Source organism: Ictidomys tridecemlineatus, chromosome 2, assembly GCF_052094955.1.
Source record: "Ictidomys tridecemlineatus isolate mIctTri1 chromosome 2, mIctTri1.hap1, whole genome shotgun sequence".
NCBI lineage: Eukaryota > Metazoa > Chordata > Mammalia > Rodentia > Sciuridae > Ictidomys > Ictidomys tridecemlineatus.
Window position 1 is genome coordinate 2,540,791 of NC_135478.1, and position 14,456 is coordinate 2,555,246.

The 14,456-nt window shown below is 61.2% G+C and overlaps 1 protein-coding gene across 1 annotated transcript; it reads left to right on the top strand.

The window, feature by feature from the left end:
* Nucleotides 1-41: 41 nt before the first annotated feature.
* On the top strand, nt 42-11,466 carry Yju2 (YJU2 splicing factor homolog). Its single transcript, XM_005332040.5, has 8 exons — nt 42-208; nt 1,695-1,795; nt 2,914-3,058; nt 5,965-6,099; nt 7,012-7,193; nt 8,249-8,369; nt 9,836-9,956; nt 10,825-11,466. The coding sequence occupies exons 1-8, from the start codon at nt 185-187 to the stop codon at nt 10,935-10,937; spliced, it is 942 nt and encodes a 313-aa protein (XP_005332097.2). The 5' UTR covers nt 42-184; the 3' UTR covers nt 10,938-11,466.
* The last annotated feature ends 2,990 nt before the right edge of the window (nt 11,467-14,456 follow it).

A 14,456-nucleotide genomic window follows, 5' to 3' on the forward strand; every position in this document is an offset into this window, starting at 1 on the left:
GGAGGACTCGAAGCTTGATAGGCTACAGTCAGAGCCAATGAGAAAGGCAAGCTGTGTAGGTTGCAGTCAGTAATAGAAGCCGAAGGAAGTGACGTAAGAGGAAGTACAAGAATAGTCAGAGAAGCTCCATAAATAACGAGTCTAACCCGTTGTCTGGAACTAGCGAGACGAGAAGGCGGCAAAGATGTCGGAGCGCAAAGTTTTAAACGTAAGTATTTGGCAACCAGGGCTTTCTATCTGGCGCGGGACACCGGGGAACTCCGGGGGAGGTGGACTTCCTGTAATTTCCTTTTGGAACTTTTTTCGCCCCCCTCAACGGCCTTCCGCGGGGAGGGGCTTCCGAAACTCCTCCCAATCACCGTCCTCGGGTGGTGGGCGTCCGCGAAGCCTCGCCTTCTGGGGGCGGAGCTTGCAATCATCATCCAATCCCCTCGCTAGACTGGGATTTCCGCGGGAGGAGACTGTTCTGCACCACCACGTTCGGCGAGAGCGCTGCCCCTCTTGGTGGCTCTAGCCAATCCTGTTCCTTGGAAGGGTTAGGCTTTGCACATTGGCTCTGCAAGTGGGGGACTATCCCCAGGTCCTCAGTTCCCCCCATCTGTTGAGGGGACATTAGAAGTCTGTTGGCCGTGTACCTACACTTCAAGACACCAGTTTTCTCCAGAGTTATGTCAACAATATCTGATTCCTGAGTAGATGAAGCAAGGAAGGTTCCGTTTCCTCCTCTGTAAAATAGGCACATTGCTCTCTGGTAGAATCTTTGCTAGGGTTCCTCGAGGTGAGGGAGACGGGGCCCTCTGTGGTGCTTGAGGTTCACTGGGTGCTCACAGGAAGCGCCTTATCTTCTGATAGTGCAGTGGAGTTATTTTTATAACCCAAACTGTCCATCCTGTGTCTCAGCTCCATTCCTGTGCAGAAAGCAGTTACAAGAGCAGGCAGGAGGCTGCTGTCTTTAAAGTTTGCTTTCAGCTATGTTCAGTGGTGCACGCCTATGCTCCCAGCAACTTGGGAGGCTGAGGCAGGAGGAAGGCAAGTTGGAGGGCAGCCTGGGCAACTTAGTAAGATCCTGTCAAAATAAAAAGTCGAGGGGAGGGAGTGAGCACCTCAGTGGTAGAGGTCTTGCCTAGCATGTGTGAGGCCTGGGAGCCGTTCCCCACACTGCAGAAATGGGGGAACCAAGGGCAAAAAGAAAGAAGAGGCTGCTTGCCCGTTTTTTCTTGGCTGGTGTCTGGGAGCTTGAATTTCGGGATGGTTCCCTGATGACAGTGGCTCTCGGTACCTGTGCTGTTTGTGCCAACAATGTGGTTGGTGCTGAACCCCGGTGCTTTTGTGGGAGTCTTGAATCTTGGCACACGCTGGGCAGAAGGGGCAGCCGTGGGTCTGGGAGATTCCCTGGTAGGCTCATTTTGTGCATGTTGTCCCAACTCATCGTGGTATTCCATGCATCTTGTGACTGCTTGAAGAAGGTTCTGGAAACTTGTCTGCACCACCCACCTGACCTCCCCTCCAGGACCCTGGCTGATGGTTCTTGGAATCCTTTGGTTGATAAACCTCGGCAGTGAGGATGCCCTCCGGGGAGGACGCCCTCCAGTCCCCAGCCCTGGGATGATCTTGCCCTGACAAGGTTCCCAGGCCTCTTACCTCTGCCCACAGCCTGCCCCCATGTCTGAAAGACACTTCCTTCCTCTCCACAGAAATACTACCCTCCAGACTTCGACCCGTCAAAGATCCCCAAACTCAAGCTCCCCAAGGACCGGCAGTACGTAGTGCGGTTGATGGCCCCGTTCAACATGAGGTGAGTGTCCTGTGGGGCCACCCCATTCACAGAAGATGGACAGGGTGACCACCTCCACAGAGCTGGCCCGTCCCCGGGTGCAGCCCAAGTCCCCAGCCCAGGCTTCGACATCAACCCAGTGAGCCCGCAGCCTCTCAGCACCGCCCCGCCCTGCCCTCGCGAGGTTCGACTCCCTGATCGCTTAGAGCCCCAGCAGAATCCGCCATGTCCACCCTAGTGCAGGTGTGAAGACACAGAGGGCTGCCCCTTCATCTCAGCGGCCCCATCAGTCAGGCCTTTGCTGCCTCAGGGCCTTTGCAGGAGCCACAGTCTGTCTGAAGCTGCCGTGGGCTGGCCTCACCCCACCGTGACCCACCAGCTCAGCCATCACCCTCCCATAGCACCCAGATCTTGCCCTTTCTCCCCCTGTCAAATTACTAGATTCAGTTAACTCTGGGTCGCACAGTGTTCACATTCCAGCGCACCTGGAATCCCATCCACCTGTCAGTCAGGACACCTGGGGGCAGTGGGATGGAGAATGTCAGGGACCGGATCGTTTTCTGTCTCTGTTCCCTCACTCCCTCCTTCAGCAGTCTTTATCAGGCCCCGTTTGTCAGCGCCAGTGTGTACACAGGTGCCGGGGACAACCCTGGGACCCACAGTGTGCAGGAAGTGGAGGTGATGGGTCATCAGGTGGATACGCACAGGGCGCATGTGGACGTGCTCATCAGGCGGGAGGGGGAGGGCCTCTTAACTGGGGTCAGCAGAGAAACGTCAAAAGAAGCACCAGTGGAGCCGAGGGCTGGGGAAGAGGGTGTCACAGGTGTGGGAACTGCAAGCAAAGGCCCTGAGGTAGGACCAAGACGGAGGAGCTTGCAGGAAGAACAGGAGGAGAGCGTGCTGGGGCTGGGAGCCCAGGGCCGTAGTGGACGGGTGGCAGGAGCTCTGTCAGCCTCTGCCTGGCGACCTGGATGTCCTTGAGCACAGGCTTGTTCCAGGAAGGTCGGGCAGGCTGACCTCCCCGGGCTGGGCGCTCCCCAAGGAGGCAGCCTGTGGACAGGGGCAAGGAGAGCAGCGGGGGGCCGGGCCTGGGAGGGAGGGGGGTGGCAGTCTGCGGCAGTGCGAGTCCGTGCCCCCAGGTGTAAGACGTGTGGAGAGTACATCTACAAGGGCAAGAAGTTCAATGCTCGCAAGGAGACGGTGCAGAACGAGGTCTACCTGGGCCTGCCCATCTTCAGGTTCTACATCAAGTGCACGCGCTGCTTGGCCGAGATCACTTTCAAGGTAGGGCCGGCCACCGCACCTGCACCCCCCCCCCCCAGGGAAACCCCTTTACAGTTCATCCCGGAAGCAGGAGGGCCTGGAGAGGGGACCACGGAGCAGCTGAGGCAGCCCAGGTGGAGTCGGGGGAGACGCTGCTGGGAGCCTCCACAGGCCGCAAAGACACACTTTGCTTTTGGTCATCACCGTAAGGATTTGGGGACAGGATGAGGAGAACTTTTCTTGGTGCTGGGGATTGAACCCAGGGCCTTGGGCAGGCAGGACGAGCGCTCCACCCCTGAGCTGTGTCCCCAGCCCTGGGGGACACTCTTGGACACTGTTTTCCATACTCTGCCGTGTCTGAGGGTTTGGCATGGTTTCTTATTGTTGTTCTTGTTTGTGTTTCTGCTGTAAGCTTTGTTTTTTTGCAATTACATTTTTTTTTACTTAAATGAACAAAAAGTACATTTTTAAAAATTATACGTTTTGGGGCTGGGGTTGTGGCTCAGCAGTAGAGCACTCACCTCGCATGTGCGAGACCCAGGGTTGGATCCTCAGCACCACATAAAAATAAATAAGTGAAATAAAGGTGTTGTGTCCAACTACAACTAAAAAATAAATATTTCTAAAAAATTATACATTTTAAGCCAGGCACAGTGGTGCACTTAGCAACTCAGGCGGACTCCTGTTCTTCCACTGTCCTGAGCAACTTAGCAAGACCCTATCTCAAAATCAAAAATAAAAAGGGCTGAGGATGTGGCTCAGTGGTCAAGCATCCCTGGGTAAATCCTGGTACTAAAAAAGAGGAAAATGGATTTTAACCTGAATTCTGAAGTTCATGAATATGAACATGCATGTGTTTTTCAAAGACCAACAGTCTTAACCCTTTATACTGACGCCCGTGTGGACGTGGGCTAAGAACAGAATCCACACAGCACTGCCTTCCTGAAAAGTCCTGCTGTCACCCGCCGCCACCTGCCCAGCCAGGCGCCATGCAGATGGGCAAACGCTCATGACATTTGCTTACGTGATTTTAAAAAATGTTTCTAGGCCGGTCAGGCTCAGTGGCCCACTTCTGCAGTTACTGCCACTCGGGGCTGAGGCAGGGCAGGGCGTGTGGCTCAGACATAGAGTGCTTGCCTGGATTTAGTCCCCAGGGTGCCAAAGGAATTTTTTTTCTAGGCACGCGCGCGTGCACACACACACACACACACACACACACACCACAGGGGTCACGCTCTTCCTGGATACTTGTAGATCGCAGAAAAGTCATGAAGGTAGCCTGGGCAGCTCCTGTCCACCTGCTGCCCCAGTGTCAGCATCTCCCATGGCCGTGGTACATCTGTCCCAGTCAGATACCAACCGCGGAACGTCACCATTTGCCAAGTAGGACCTCCGGGTGGATCCCAGCGTTCAGCTCCGCGTCTGATCCCGGAGGCCGGGGGCACGCTGTATTCATACCTGGGGTGTGACTTTTAACCAAGGACCAAGTGTCTCACACAGCCACACAGAGAAGGGGAGGGCACACATGGGTGAAGGTCTGAAGGTGGGTTTGCAGATGTGCGGAGGCCGTGGAGCGGAGGCAGAGGGTGAAGAGGACAGGTGGGGGGGTTCAGAGCCCAGCCAGGGAGCTATCTGCAGACGGGATGGAGCCTAGAAGGGAAGAACCAGGCCCGCCAAGCCACAGGGCAGGAAGAGGGACAAGGATGGGTGTCGGCGTCCAGCTCCAACAGGGGGTCTCAGGAGATGGTGAGGAGTCGGTGAAAGGCGGCAGAGAAACAACACAGACAGAAGTGAAGGTGCTGACCCCCGTCTTTACTTGTGAAGTTGATCATACATACTTTTCATTTTGGCAGGCTCACAGTACTTTGTGGTTACAAAACAGGAATCATGATTCAACGAAACAGAATATTACGTAGCTACAATTAGATAAGAAGAATGTCTCTTGGCTTATGCATAAGGGACCATTTTTCCTTTAAGTTCGAATTTTGCTTTGAGCTATTTCTGCTTAGTTAATTTTTAATAATAGAAACGTCCCAGACTATTGGCCAACATCTTGACTATTCTTTCTTGACTTACTGACTAGAAGCAGCGCCACAGTTATGGCAAGTGGTTAGCTTGAAAAGAGAGGCTTCTAATTTTAATCAAACAAGAGTAAGAGCACAAACCATTGTGCACAGGGACAAGAACAAGTTGCCCAGTACCAAGCACTAATCTCTCTTCTTAACGTTAATTTTTTAATATTTTTTTTAGGTGTAGATGGACACAACACAATGCTTTTTTTTTTTGGCGGACAGAACATCTTTGTCTGTATGTGGTGCTGAAGATCGAACCTGGGCCGCACACATGCCAGGCGAGCGCGCTACCGCTTCAGCCACATCCCCAGCCCCAACATTGATTCTTCTTCTTTAGATTTTAATTTCTCAAAAACTTCCCTGACTGTTTTTCCTACAGGGGGTTTCTCATTAAACATTAACAATTTATGTTCCACAGCTGAATCCTTGCACTTAGAGCAAACAGATCTATTCTCCAGAAGTAATTGCATTAATTGGGAAAGTCACATTTTTTCCTTCATTCTTAATGGTCATATGAGAAGTCACAACTTTTTTTTTTCTTTTTTTTCTTGGTGGTGCTGGGGTTTGAACCCAGGGTCTTGTGCATGCTAAGCAAGCACTCTACCAACTGAGCTAGATCCCCAGCCCGAGAAGTCGCGACTTATTAAAGGAACACAGAAACAAACCAGCCCGTTCCCAGAAACATGCTTGCTCCTCCAGAGGATGGACGCCTTGCGCCATCCACCTCAGTAGGCCTTGCCTTTGCGGGAGTCGGGGAGGGCGCAGCGGATGGGGAAGAGTTAAGCCCCTGAGCGGGGAGCAGCCTGGTCTGCCCGCCCGGTGCCCTGGCACCCAGACTTCTGCTGCCCCTCCCAGACAGACCCTGAAAACACCGACTACACCATGGAGCACGGGGCCACGCGGAACTTCCAGGCGGAGAAGCTCCTGGAGGAGGAGGAGAAGCGGGTGCAGAAGGAGAGGGAGGACGAGGAGCTGAACAACCCCATGAAGGTGGGTGCGCTGCGCGGGGCGGGGCCGCCTGCTGACCCACGCCCTCCGCGTGGGCCTGGGCTGTGGTGAGGAAGGAGCCTCCTCCCTGGGCCTGGGGCCTGTCACTGTGCACAGCTGCCCTGGCCCAGGGGCTCTCCAGGGGGACTTGGTCTGCCACCCGCCCCTCTAATCGAGTCTAGACAGGACAGCTCGGAGCAGCACGGGGGTCACCAGGGGGAAGCAAGCAGGTGGCCTCTGGGAGCCAGGAAAGCCAGAAGAGGAAGGGGCCCTGGGCCTCCGCCCTGGAGGAGCCCCTGCAGTGGGGCTGGGCCTGCAGCCTGCGGGCAGCCAGGGAGGCCCGTGAGATGACCAGGGCACTCCTGACCCCGGCCAGGAGGCAGTGCTGCGGAGCCCAAGTTACCCAGCAGGGGAGAGGAGGGGCAGGAGCTGGTCCGCAGAGGACAGGTGCTTCCCGGAGCCCGTCAGGCCACTCGCGCTCTGGGCCTCTGGGTGCTCGTGCGTCAGGCTGTTCTGCGCCTGCTCTGGGAGGACCCAGGGGAAGCCTGTGGGTATTCCTCACGGCCCCCCGGATGCAGTTCCACAGGGCAGGCCTGGCGGTCACACAGCCGGCAGCACCCGGGTAGTGTCCCCCGCCCGTTCTGCTGGCCGCCAAGTCCCCTGTGTGGCCCAGTCCCTGAGCCTGGCTGCTTTGGTGAGGTTGGGCACCTTGGCCAGACCCTGGAGCGGGTGCCGGTTGTCCTGTACCCACTGCCCTCGAGGAAGGTGCCAGGCTGGACCCCGCTTCTCTGGGGCCGGCTGTGGCGGTCACTCCCCAAACCTCAGGGTTCCCGTGGACCCGAGGGGCCCTCCTGAGTGGAGGGGCGCCCAGGGTGGTGGCCAGGCTGGGCGTGGCCTTGACGCCGGGTGCCGCAGGTGCTGGAGAACCGCACCAAGGACTCCAAGCTGGAGATGGAGGTGCTGGAGAACCTGCAGGAGCTGAAGGAGCTCAACCAGCGCCAGGCGCACGTGGACTTCGAGGCCATGCTGCGGCAGCACCGCCTGTCGGAGGAGGAGCGCCGGCGGCGGCAGCAGGAGGAGGACGAGCAGGAGACCGCGTGAGTGGCCGCCCGTGCCCCGGCACCCCCCTTCCTGGGGCCACCGTCCCTCATGGTCTCTCACGGCATCTGTCCTGGGGTCCTCGAGCCCACTGTGCTCCGCCGTCCCCTGGGGTCCCCAGGCTCAGCACCGGGCGTCCGGGGCCGTGGGTTTGGTTTTCTTGTGGGATTGTCCCCCGTGCTGGGCAGGTGCTGGCCACCAAGCCACACCGTCGGCTGTGGTGCTGGGTGGCGGGTCCCAGAGCAGAGCCACCTGCTGGAGACGGCGCGGGGACTGGGAGGGCAGTCCCAGTCCCAGGCAGGGCTCCGGAGTCTTCCAGGGGCACCCGGGCCACCCGGTTTCCCCACAGTGAGCTGCGGTGGCAGAGCAGAGGTCACTGCGGGCTGGCAGAGACCCTTTCTTGTCCTGGGGAGTCACACAGGTCCCCAAGGCCCCCCAGGCCCCCCTAGGCCCCCAGGTCCTCCCTCAGGCCCCTCAGGCCGCCCAGCAGCCAGGCTCCAGGGAGAGCAGCAACTTCCCCCAGGGTTAGGCCCAGCACCCCCCGTGGGGAGGGGAGCCCCAGCTGTATTCTGGGGTCACAGCCGCAGGCCTCCTGGGTCAGTGCCTGACCCCTGACCACCATGCGCCTTCTGTAGCTTTGCTCCATTGCTGGTCAGTCCTGTCCTGTAGCTGTATCTCTGTCCCCCTGGGCCTTGGGTGGGGTCAGAGCACAGCCGGGCTTGGTGGCACCTGGGGCAGGCAGTGGTCACTCTGCCACAGCCAGCTACGTACCTGGCACTTGCCCCCTGCCCTGCCTTGGCGGTTGCTGTGGCCGTCAGCGGGTCCAGGGCTGAGGCCAGTGTCCAGGCAGTCCCGAATAGTCCCCAACCAGGGCTGCAGCCCAGACGCGCTGGACTCAGCGTCCAGGCACCTGGCCACTCACCCCTCAGGGAGGAGGGGGGTGAGTCTCAACACGTGGTGCGCCCTTACCACATCCCGCAGGGACGGTAGGGCCCTGGCAGGGGGTCCTGGCCGAGTCCCCTGCAGAGTGCCCCCCGCCCTGGCCTTCCCGCAGGGCCTTGCTGGAGGAAGCGCGGAGGCAGCGGCTGCTGGAGGACTCGGACTCTGAGGACGAGGCCGCGCCCGCCCCGCCCCGGCCCGCGCTGCGGCCCCAGCCCACCGCCATCCTGCACGAGGTGAGCCCGGGCCCCCTGCCGCAGTGCTGCGGGCACGGGGGGGACGGGGGGACGGGGAGCCGGGGCAGCTGGGCGGCCCTGGAAGGCTGGGCAGCTGGCGCTGCAGCTGCTCTGGCCGCCTTAGGCCCTGTGCCATGCGCCAACTGTTGTTGAAACCGGGTGACGAGTGGCGGGTCTGCTGTTCCCTCCCTGCTGAGCCTGGGAAGCTCGGGCAGAGTGGACACTGAGGTTTGTTTCTGGTCACAAGCCAGTCCCCTGGGCGGTCAGGACTTCTGGGCAGCTCTGCTGGCCCTACTGAGCCATTCAGGGGCTGCGGCTCCTGGAGTGTCTCTTGGAGCGGCTGTGCCTGTCCAGGTGGCCCAGGTGACCCAGGTGGCCCGTGGCACCGCGTTGCAGCTGAGGGGAAGCAGGGGATGGGGGCTCCCGCAGACCCGGGTGTGGCCCACCATGGCCCCCAACATCCCTCTGGACCAGAACATGGTCTCCAGGCTGAGTCTCGCTGCGAGGGAGGCTGGGAGGAGGCTGGCTAGCTGACCGGGCTGACCGCACCGCTAACTGGACAGGAGGGAAGAACAGAGCTTGGTGGGCAGCCAGGTCCAGCGCTAGCCACTGGGCAGACCTCAGGTGACAGCAGTTCCAACTGTACGGACATTGGCTTCTCCCCCCTCACACCCAGGAGGCCCTGGGTTCGCCCAGCACAGAAGGTCAAGAGAGCTCTGGCCCCCGCTGCTGGCCCCTGGTGTTGCCCACCCACCGCCACCGCCCAGGGCCTGGGGTCCTGCTCCTGGAGCCCCTCCCCTCTGCTCCCCCTCCTCGTCCCTCAGGGTCCCTCAGCACCACCGATGCCCCCAGCACCTTTGAGAGTGCTGCCCCGCTGCCCGCCTGGGGGGACGGTGCTGGGCACACCTGAGCTGGACGTCTGCCTGTCCCGCACCCCTCGCTGTCCCGCCCGCAGGGCCTCAGTCCCAAGGTTGCCAGTTCTGTTTAAACACACGGGGACAGGGCCCCGGGCGGGGGGGGGGGTGAAGAGTCCTGCTGAGCCCCTTCCTGCCCCCTCCCGGGCAGGGCCTCCGTTTCCCCTGGACCCTCAGACATGGTGACTGGCGCCCAGGGAGGGGCAGGAACCTGTGGGGGCAGCGGACCAGCGTGGCGACAGGACCTGGCCGCCCGCGGGGCCGGGCAGACAGCTAACAGGCAGCCAGGGCCTGGGCACTCGGGCCTCCGAGAGACACTCGCCGGGTCTTGAGGGACGAGTCGGAGCTGGCCAGGGCAGGAGGAGGGAAGGGCCGTCAGGGAGGAGTGGGCGCGAAGGCCAGGTGCCAACGGGGTGTGAGGGGAGGAGGCGCAGGACGCCACTCCCAGCCTCGGGCCATGGCTGCCAGGTGACAGCAGGGCAGGGGCTGGGCAGGGAGCCCAGCGAGGGACTGGACTGGGGCAGGCCACTCACGAGTCCGGTCACCCCACAGGCCCCGAAGGCCAAGAGGAAGGCAGAGAGCGCGGGCCGGGCCCAGCTGTCGGGCCTGGTCATGGTGAAGAAGGCAAAGACGGCCGCGGCGGCGGGGAGCACGGGGCAGGGCCCCAGCCCAGGTGAGGTCCCCAGAGCTGGGCGCAGTGCCTCCCGCCGCCCCGGTTGGCAGCAGTGCCCTTACGGTTCTAGAAGCTTCATGTGGGGTGGGGCGCGGCCTGTCCCCCACAGCGGCCAGTTACTGGACCAGGGGAGAAGGGCTGGGGCTCATTTTTCCTTTAATTACAGATGAAAGTGGCCCCTCAAGGCCCAAGGCCCGGGCTGCTGTGGCTCTGCTGCAGCGCTGGCCAGGCCCACGGGAGGCCGGCCTCCCTCCCTGCACCTCACTCACAAGATCCAAGTCACACAGCAGCTTATAGCTAAGCCCCGTGGCCCGCCACCCCTGTCTTCAGATGTCACGGTCCCCTGCGGACCCCTGGCAGGTGTTCACGGCTGCACGGCCCCCAGCCCACATCAGCTCTGAGGTGGAGAATGGTGGGTGGGACGGGTCACGGGGCTGAGCCACCTGGCTGCCCACCCGGCCTCCCGCCTGCTTACCTGGCCTGCACCAAGGGACCCCCACCCGCCTCTGTCCTGTCCTTTAAAATTCAAGCAGAAATGTGGCACGGCTGGCAGGAAGATGGCGGGCACTCCCTGGTAGGACGTCCAGGCGCCATAAGCCACTGTGGCCAGTCCCATGTCGCCCCTTCAGCCAGATGTGCAGGGGCCTCACCTGGAGCCGCGCAGCAGGGTGGACGGTGGGCCCGGACCCTGCCCACTCTGTCACAGCGGCTCAACTTGGACAGGGAGCCGTCTCCACTCAGCAGTGCTTCACCTGCCAGGGAGGCGTCCGCGGGCCACAGGCCGGAGGCCAGGTGGCCGAGTCCCCTCCAGGCGCCCTCCACAGGCTGGGCCACTCCACCTGTCCCTGAGCCTCTCCTGTCCCCACAGGTGCCCCGGAGAGCAAGAAGACTGCAGACCCGGCTCCCCGCACGCCTGGCACCTCCTCCCTGAGCCAGCTGGGCACGTACGGGGACAGTGGGGACAGCGACGGCAGCAACTGAGAGCCCCACCCAGGCCCAGGGCATCGCAGGCCTCGGTGCTGCCGTCCGAGGCGGGAGCTGCTCATGGTCTGGGCAGGAGGCTCCACACGACCTGGGCCACAGGCAGCAGCAGCAACGTCACCCAGGCTGAGGGCCAGCGAGGCTGCGGGGGACTCGGTTTCTGTGCCGCCTGCAGCGGCCCTGCAGCACCTCCGGGTTCCTTCCCACCTGCAGGGTCCAGGTTGAGCTCCTGCAAGCCCAGCGCCCGCGGCCTCCTGGCCTGAGGGCAGCCGTGTTCTGGGATGGGGGCGTCCTTCCCTACTTGGCTCCATCCCTTGCCCCATAGAACTGTCTAGAACCACTAAAAGGGCCTTGCCGCACTGGCTGGGCACCAGCTCTCTGCCAGGATCGAGCAGGGTTTGGGGTGGCCCCGGCTCCGCGGGCCCCGCGTACCACTGTTGGTGCCCGGATCCGGTGTCGGTTCGTTTGCTGTCGCTGCAGCGCGGCGCCCAAGGTCGGGCCCTTTATAAAGAAGTTTGTTTGGCTCACAGTCCCCGAGGCTTGGCTCTGGCAAGGGCCACCGTAACCGCGTTGCCTACTGTGGCATCACATGTGGCAGGAGTGGGTGCCAGAGGGAGGGTCACACGGTGAGCCGGGAGCAGAGCTGGGGAGGCCCGGCTCACCCTGGGGTGGCCCAGGTCTGGGAGACAGCAGTTCCTTCCAAGGACCGCCTTGTGACTAGCCACCTCCACCTTCCCTGCTCAGGGACGCTCCCAGCACATGAGCCACACCCAGTCACAGCAGCGTCCCTCCAGGGGACAGGTGGCTGCCTGCTGGGGTGGGCCGTCCCCCTGTGCAGGTGTCTCTCGGGACCCTCGGAGGTGGGACTGCAGGCGGGAAGGAGGTGCGTGCTGGTGGCTGGGGCGCCCCAGGGTAGAGGGGCTGGGAGGTGGGGTGCTGGCAGCCCGGGAGGCCCCAGGTTCATCCCAGCTCCACACAAAAAATAAGTAGAAAAGGAGGAGGGGAGGGGGCCAGGGTTAGGGTGTGGCTTAGGGACGCCTCCGGGTTGGGCAAGGCCTGGGGCTGGCCCTGTCCCAGTGTGACCTCATAAAGGGGGATCTGGAGCCAGGCGCAGTGGCCACCCCTGCCACAGGAGGCCGAGGAGGCCGAGGAGGAGGGCAAGTGGGCAGCCAGGCTGGGGGCTCAGTGGTGGAGCACCCCGGGTCCCCCCACCCCGTACCAAAAATAAGGGGAGCTTGGACAGCAGGCGGGGGGATGGGAGGGGGACCCTGAGGGGCACGGGGCTCCCAGAGCCTGGGGGAGGCATGAGGGAGCCCACCCTGCTGGCCTCCACAGAGGGAAGCAGAAATGGGTCCCATGAGGATGGGCAGAGGCCTCCCTGGGGGACACCTGGCCGTTCCCTTGTCTGTGGCCTCCTGGCCCTCATGTGCGTGTTCCTCACATGGCCATCTCCACCTCTGTCCCCCTCTTCTGAAGACTCTTGAAAATGGAGACCATCGGGAAGGACCTCCAGAGGGTGGTTGTGTTGCACTAACGGGGACGAGCTCCCTCGGGGACGGAGGGGCAGGGCCCTAGAGAGGGGGCTCAGCACAGCAGTGCAAAGGGCCTGGGGCAGGACCAGCCAGTGGAGCAGAGGAGCCCAGTGGGCTGGGAGGGCTCTGTGGCCTGTGTCTGCCGGGAGCCCACGTCCTCTGGTTATGTGGGTGGCTGTACTTGGGGCCTGGTGGCAGCGCTGTGCAGCCGAGACCTGGCACAGCACGTGCTGGAGGCTGACGAAACTTGCCAAGGTTCCTCGTCCCCTGGGTACAGAGGGAGGGGCTGCACCCTCCTGAGGTGGGCTGCCTTGGGGACCAGCTGGGGCCCTTGGGGGCAGGGACGTCCCTTGGAGAGATTCTTGATGGCAGCCCCTGGAGACCCTGAGCAGGCCGCCCGGCCAGGCCCGTCAGGGTTCCTGGCTTCCAGAGCAGGAGGTGGGGCGCTGCTTGGTGCCCAGTTGGGGGACTGTGTCCTGGCCGCAGTGGGTCACTAGCCTCATGGCTGGCCCTAGCTCTGAGTACACAGCTCTCCTCCTCGGGGGTGGCCCGATGTCCCCGGTTCTCTGGCTCCAGCAGCGGCTGCTGGGAGACCCACCCCACTTCTCCAGCGCCTGGGTGGCCTCAGGCAGACGGGCACATGGCTGGGGCACACTGACTGGCGTCTGGGGGTTGCGTTCCGGGAGCTGGCGTCTCCCTCCTGTGACTTTTCTGAGTGGAGGCTGAGCCTCGTGGCCTCAGCCAGGCTCCGGAGGGGAGGCCCCGGGGAGGAAGGGGCGCCTGAGACCCTCCCTCGGGGTCAGGGGCTGAAGCGCTTCTATGGGAGGATGTCCCTTGCTGGGACAGGGCCCTGACGTCCTGGGCGCCCGCAGACTCCCTTCAGGCAGATTCTGCAAGTGAGCGCCCTTCAGGGAGAGGGAGGGACGGTCCCCGAATGATTAGGGGACAGGGGGGTGGCAAAGCAGCTCTGCAGATGGCTCCCTGGGAAGGCGCTCCAGGACCAGCCAGAGCTCCCTGACAAGGCCCTGGGTGACAGTGGCAGCTGGTGACAGTCATTGGATGTGCTCGTCTTCTGTATTCAGCAACGTTTAGCAGCTTCACGTGGCTGCGGGGAGGGCTTGGCACCAGACAGCAGCCCAGCTCCAGAGGGTAGCTGCCAGCAGCTCCCCCACGCCCCGCCCCCGCCTCTCCCCCATGCCCCGCCCCCGCCTCTCCCCCACGCCCCGCCTCTCCCCCACGCCCCTGCCTCTCCCCCACGCCCCTGCCTCTCCCCCACGCCCCGCCCCCGCCTCTCCCCCAGGCCCATTGGCCAGCCTTTCCCAGGCCCTTGCTCTAAACCACCCTTTTGCTTAAATTCTCTTGTTTTCCTGGCGCTGGGGACTGAACCCAGGGGTAGCCCACCACTGAGCCACTCCCAGCCCTTTTTTGTTTTTTGAGACAGTCTTGCTATGTTGCTGAGGCTGGCCTCAAGTTTGTGAACCTCCTGCCTCAGCCTCCTGAGTTACAGGGATTGTAGGTGTGCACCACTGCACCTGGCTTCCTTGTTTTCTTTTGATTCATTCACACTTAACTTTTGCCAAGTTCATGGAGCATCTATTACTATTATTTATCTAACAGCGCTAAATTTTAATCTGACCACATTCTAAACTGCAAAATAAAAAAATAGAAACAATACATATGAAAATGTAGTAGAGTTAATATAAAAATAAGGATTTTGTATGACGTATTCCATTACATTAGGTACAATAATAAAATATAAGTCAAATAAATGCAAACTGCAACCACAGGCCAAATCTGGCCCTTGGTCTGTCTTTATAAATAAAGTTTTATTGACAGCCTGACCTGCCTACTTGTGTGCTCCTTCTTCCTGCCCCTCCGACCCCCTGAGAGCTGAGAACCCACAGGGAGTCACCGTGGGTCATCCAGCTCCTCGATCCGCTCTTGTTCCCAGCCTTCCAGGGCGGGGTCATGACAAGACTCCAGCCCT

What these genes read in the sequence shown, in the direction of transcription:
- Yju2 (XM_005332040.5), top strand. Translation starts at nt 185, where the DNA reads ATGTCGGAGCGCAAAGTTTTAAAC. An exon ending in ATGGCCCCGTTCAACATGAG is followed by an intron (nt 1,796 to 2,913) that starts GTGAGTGTCCTG and finishes CCGTGCCCCCAG; the next exon opens with GTGTAAGACGTGTGGAGAGT. An exon ending in TGGCCGAGATCACTTTCAAG is followed by an intron (nt 3,059 to 5,964) that starts GTAGGGCCGGCC and finishes TGCCCCTCCCAG; the next exon opens with ACAGACCCTGAAAACACCGA.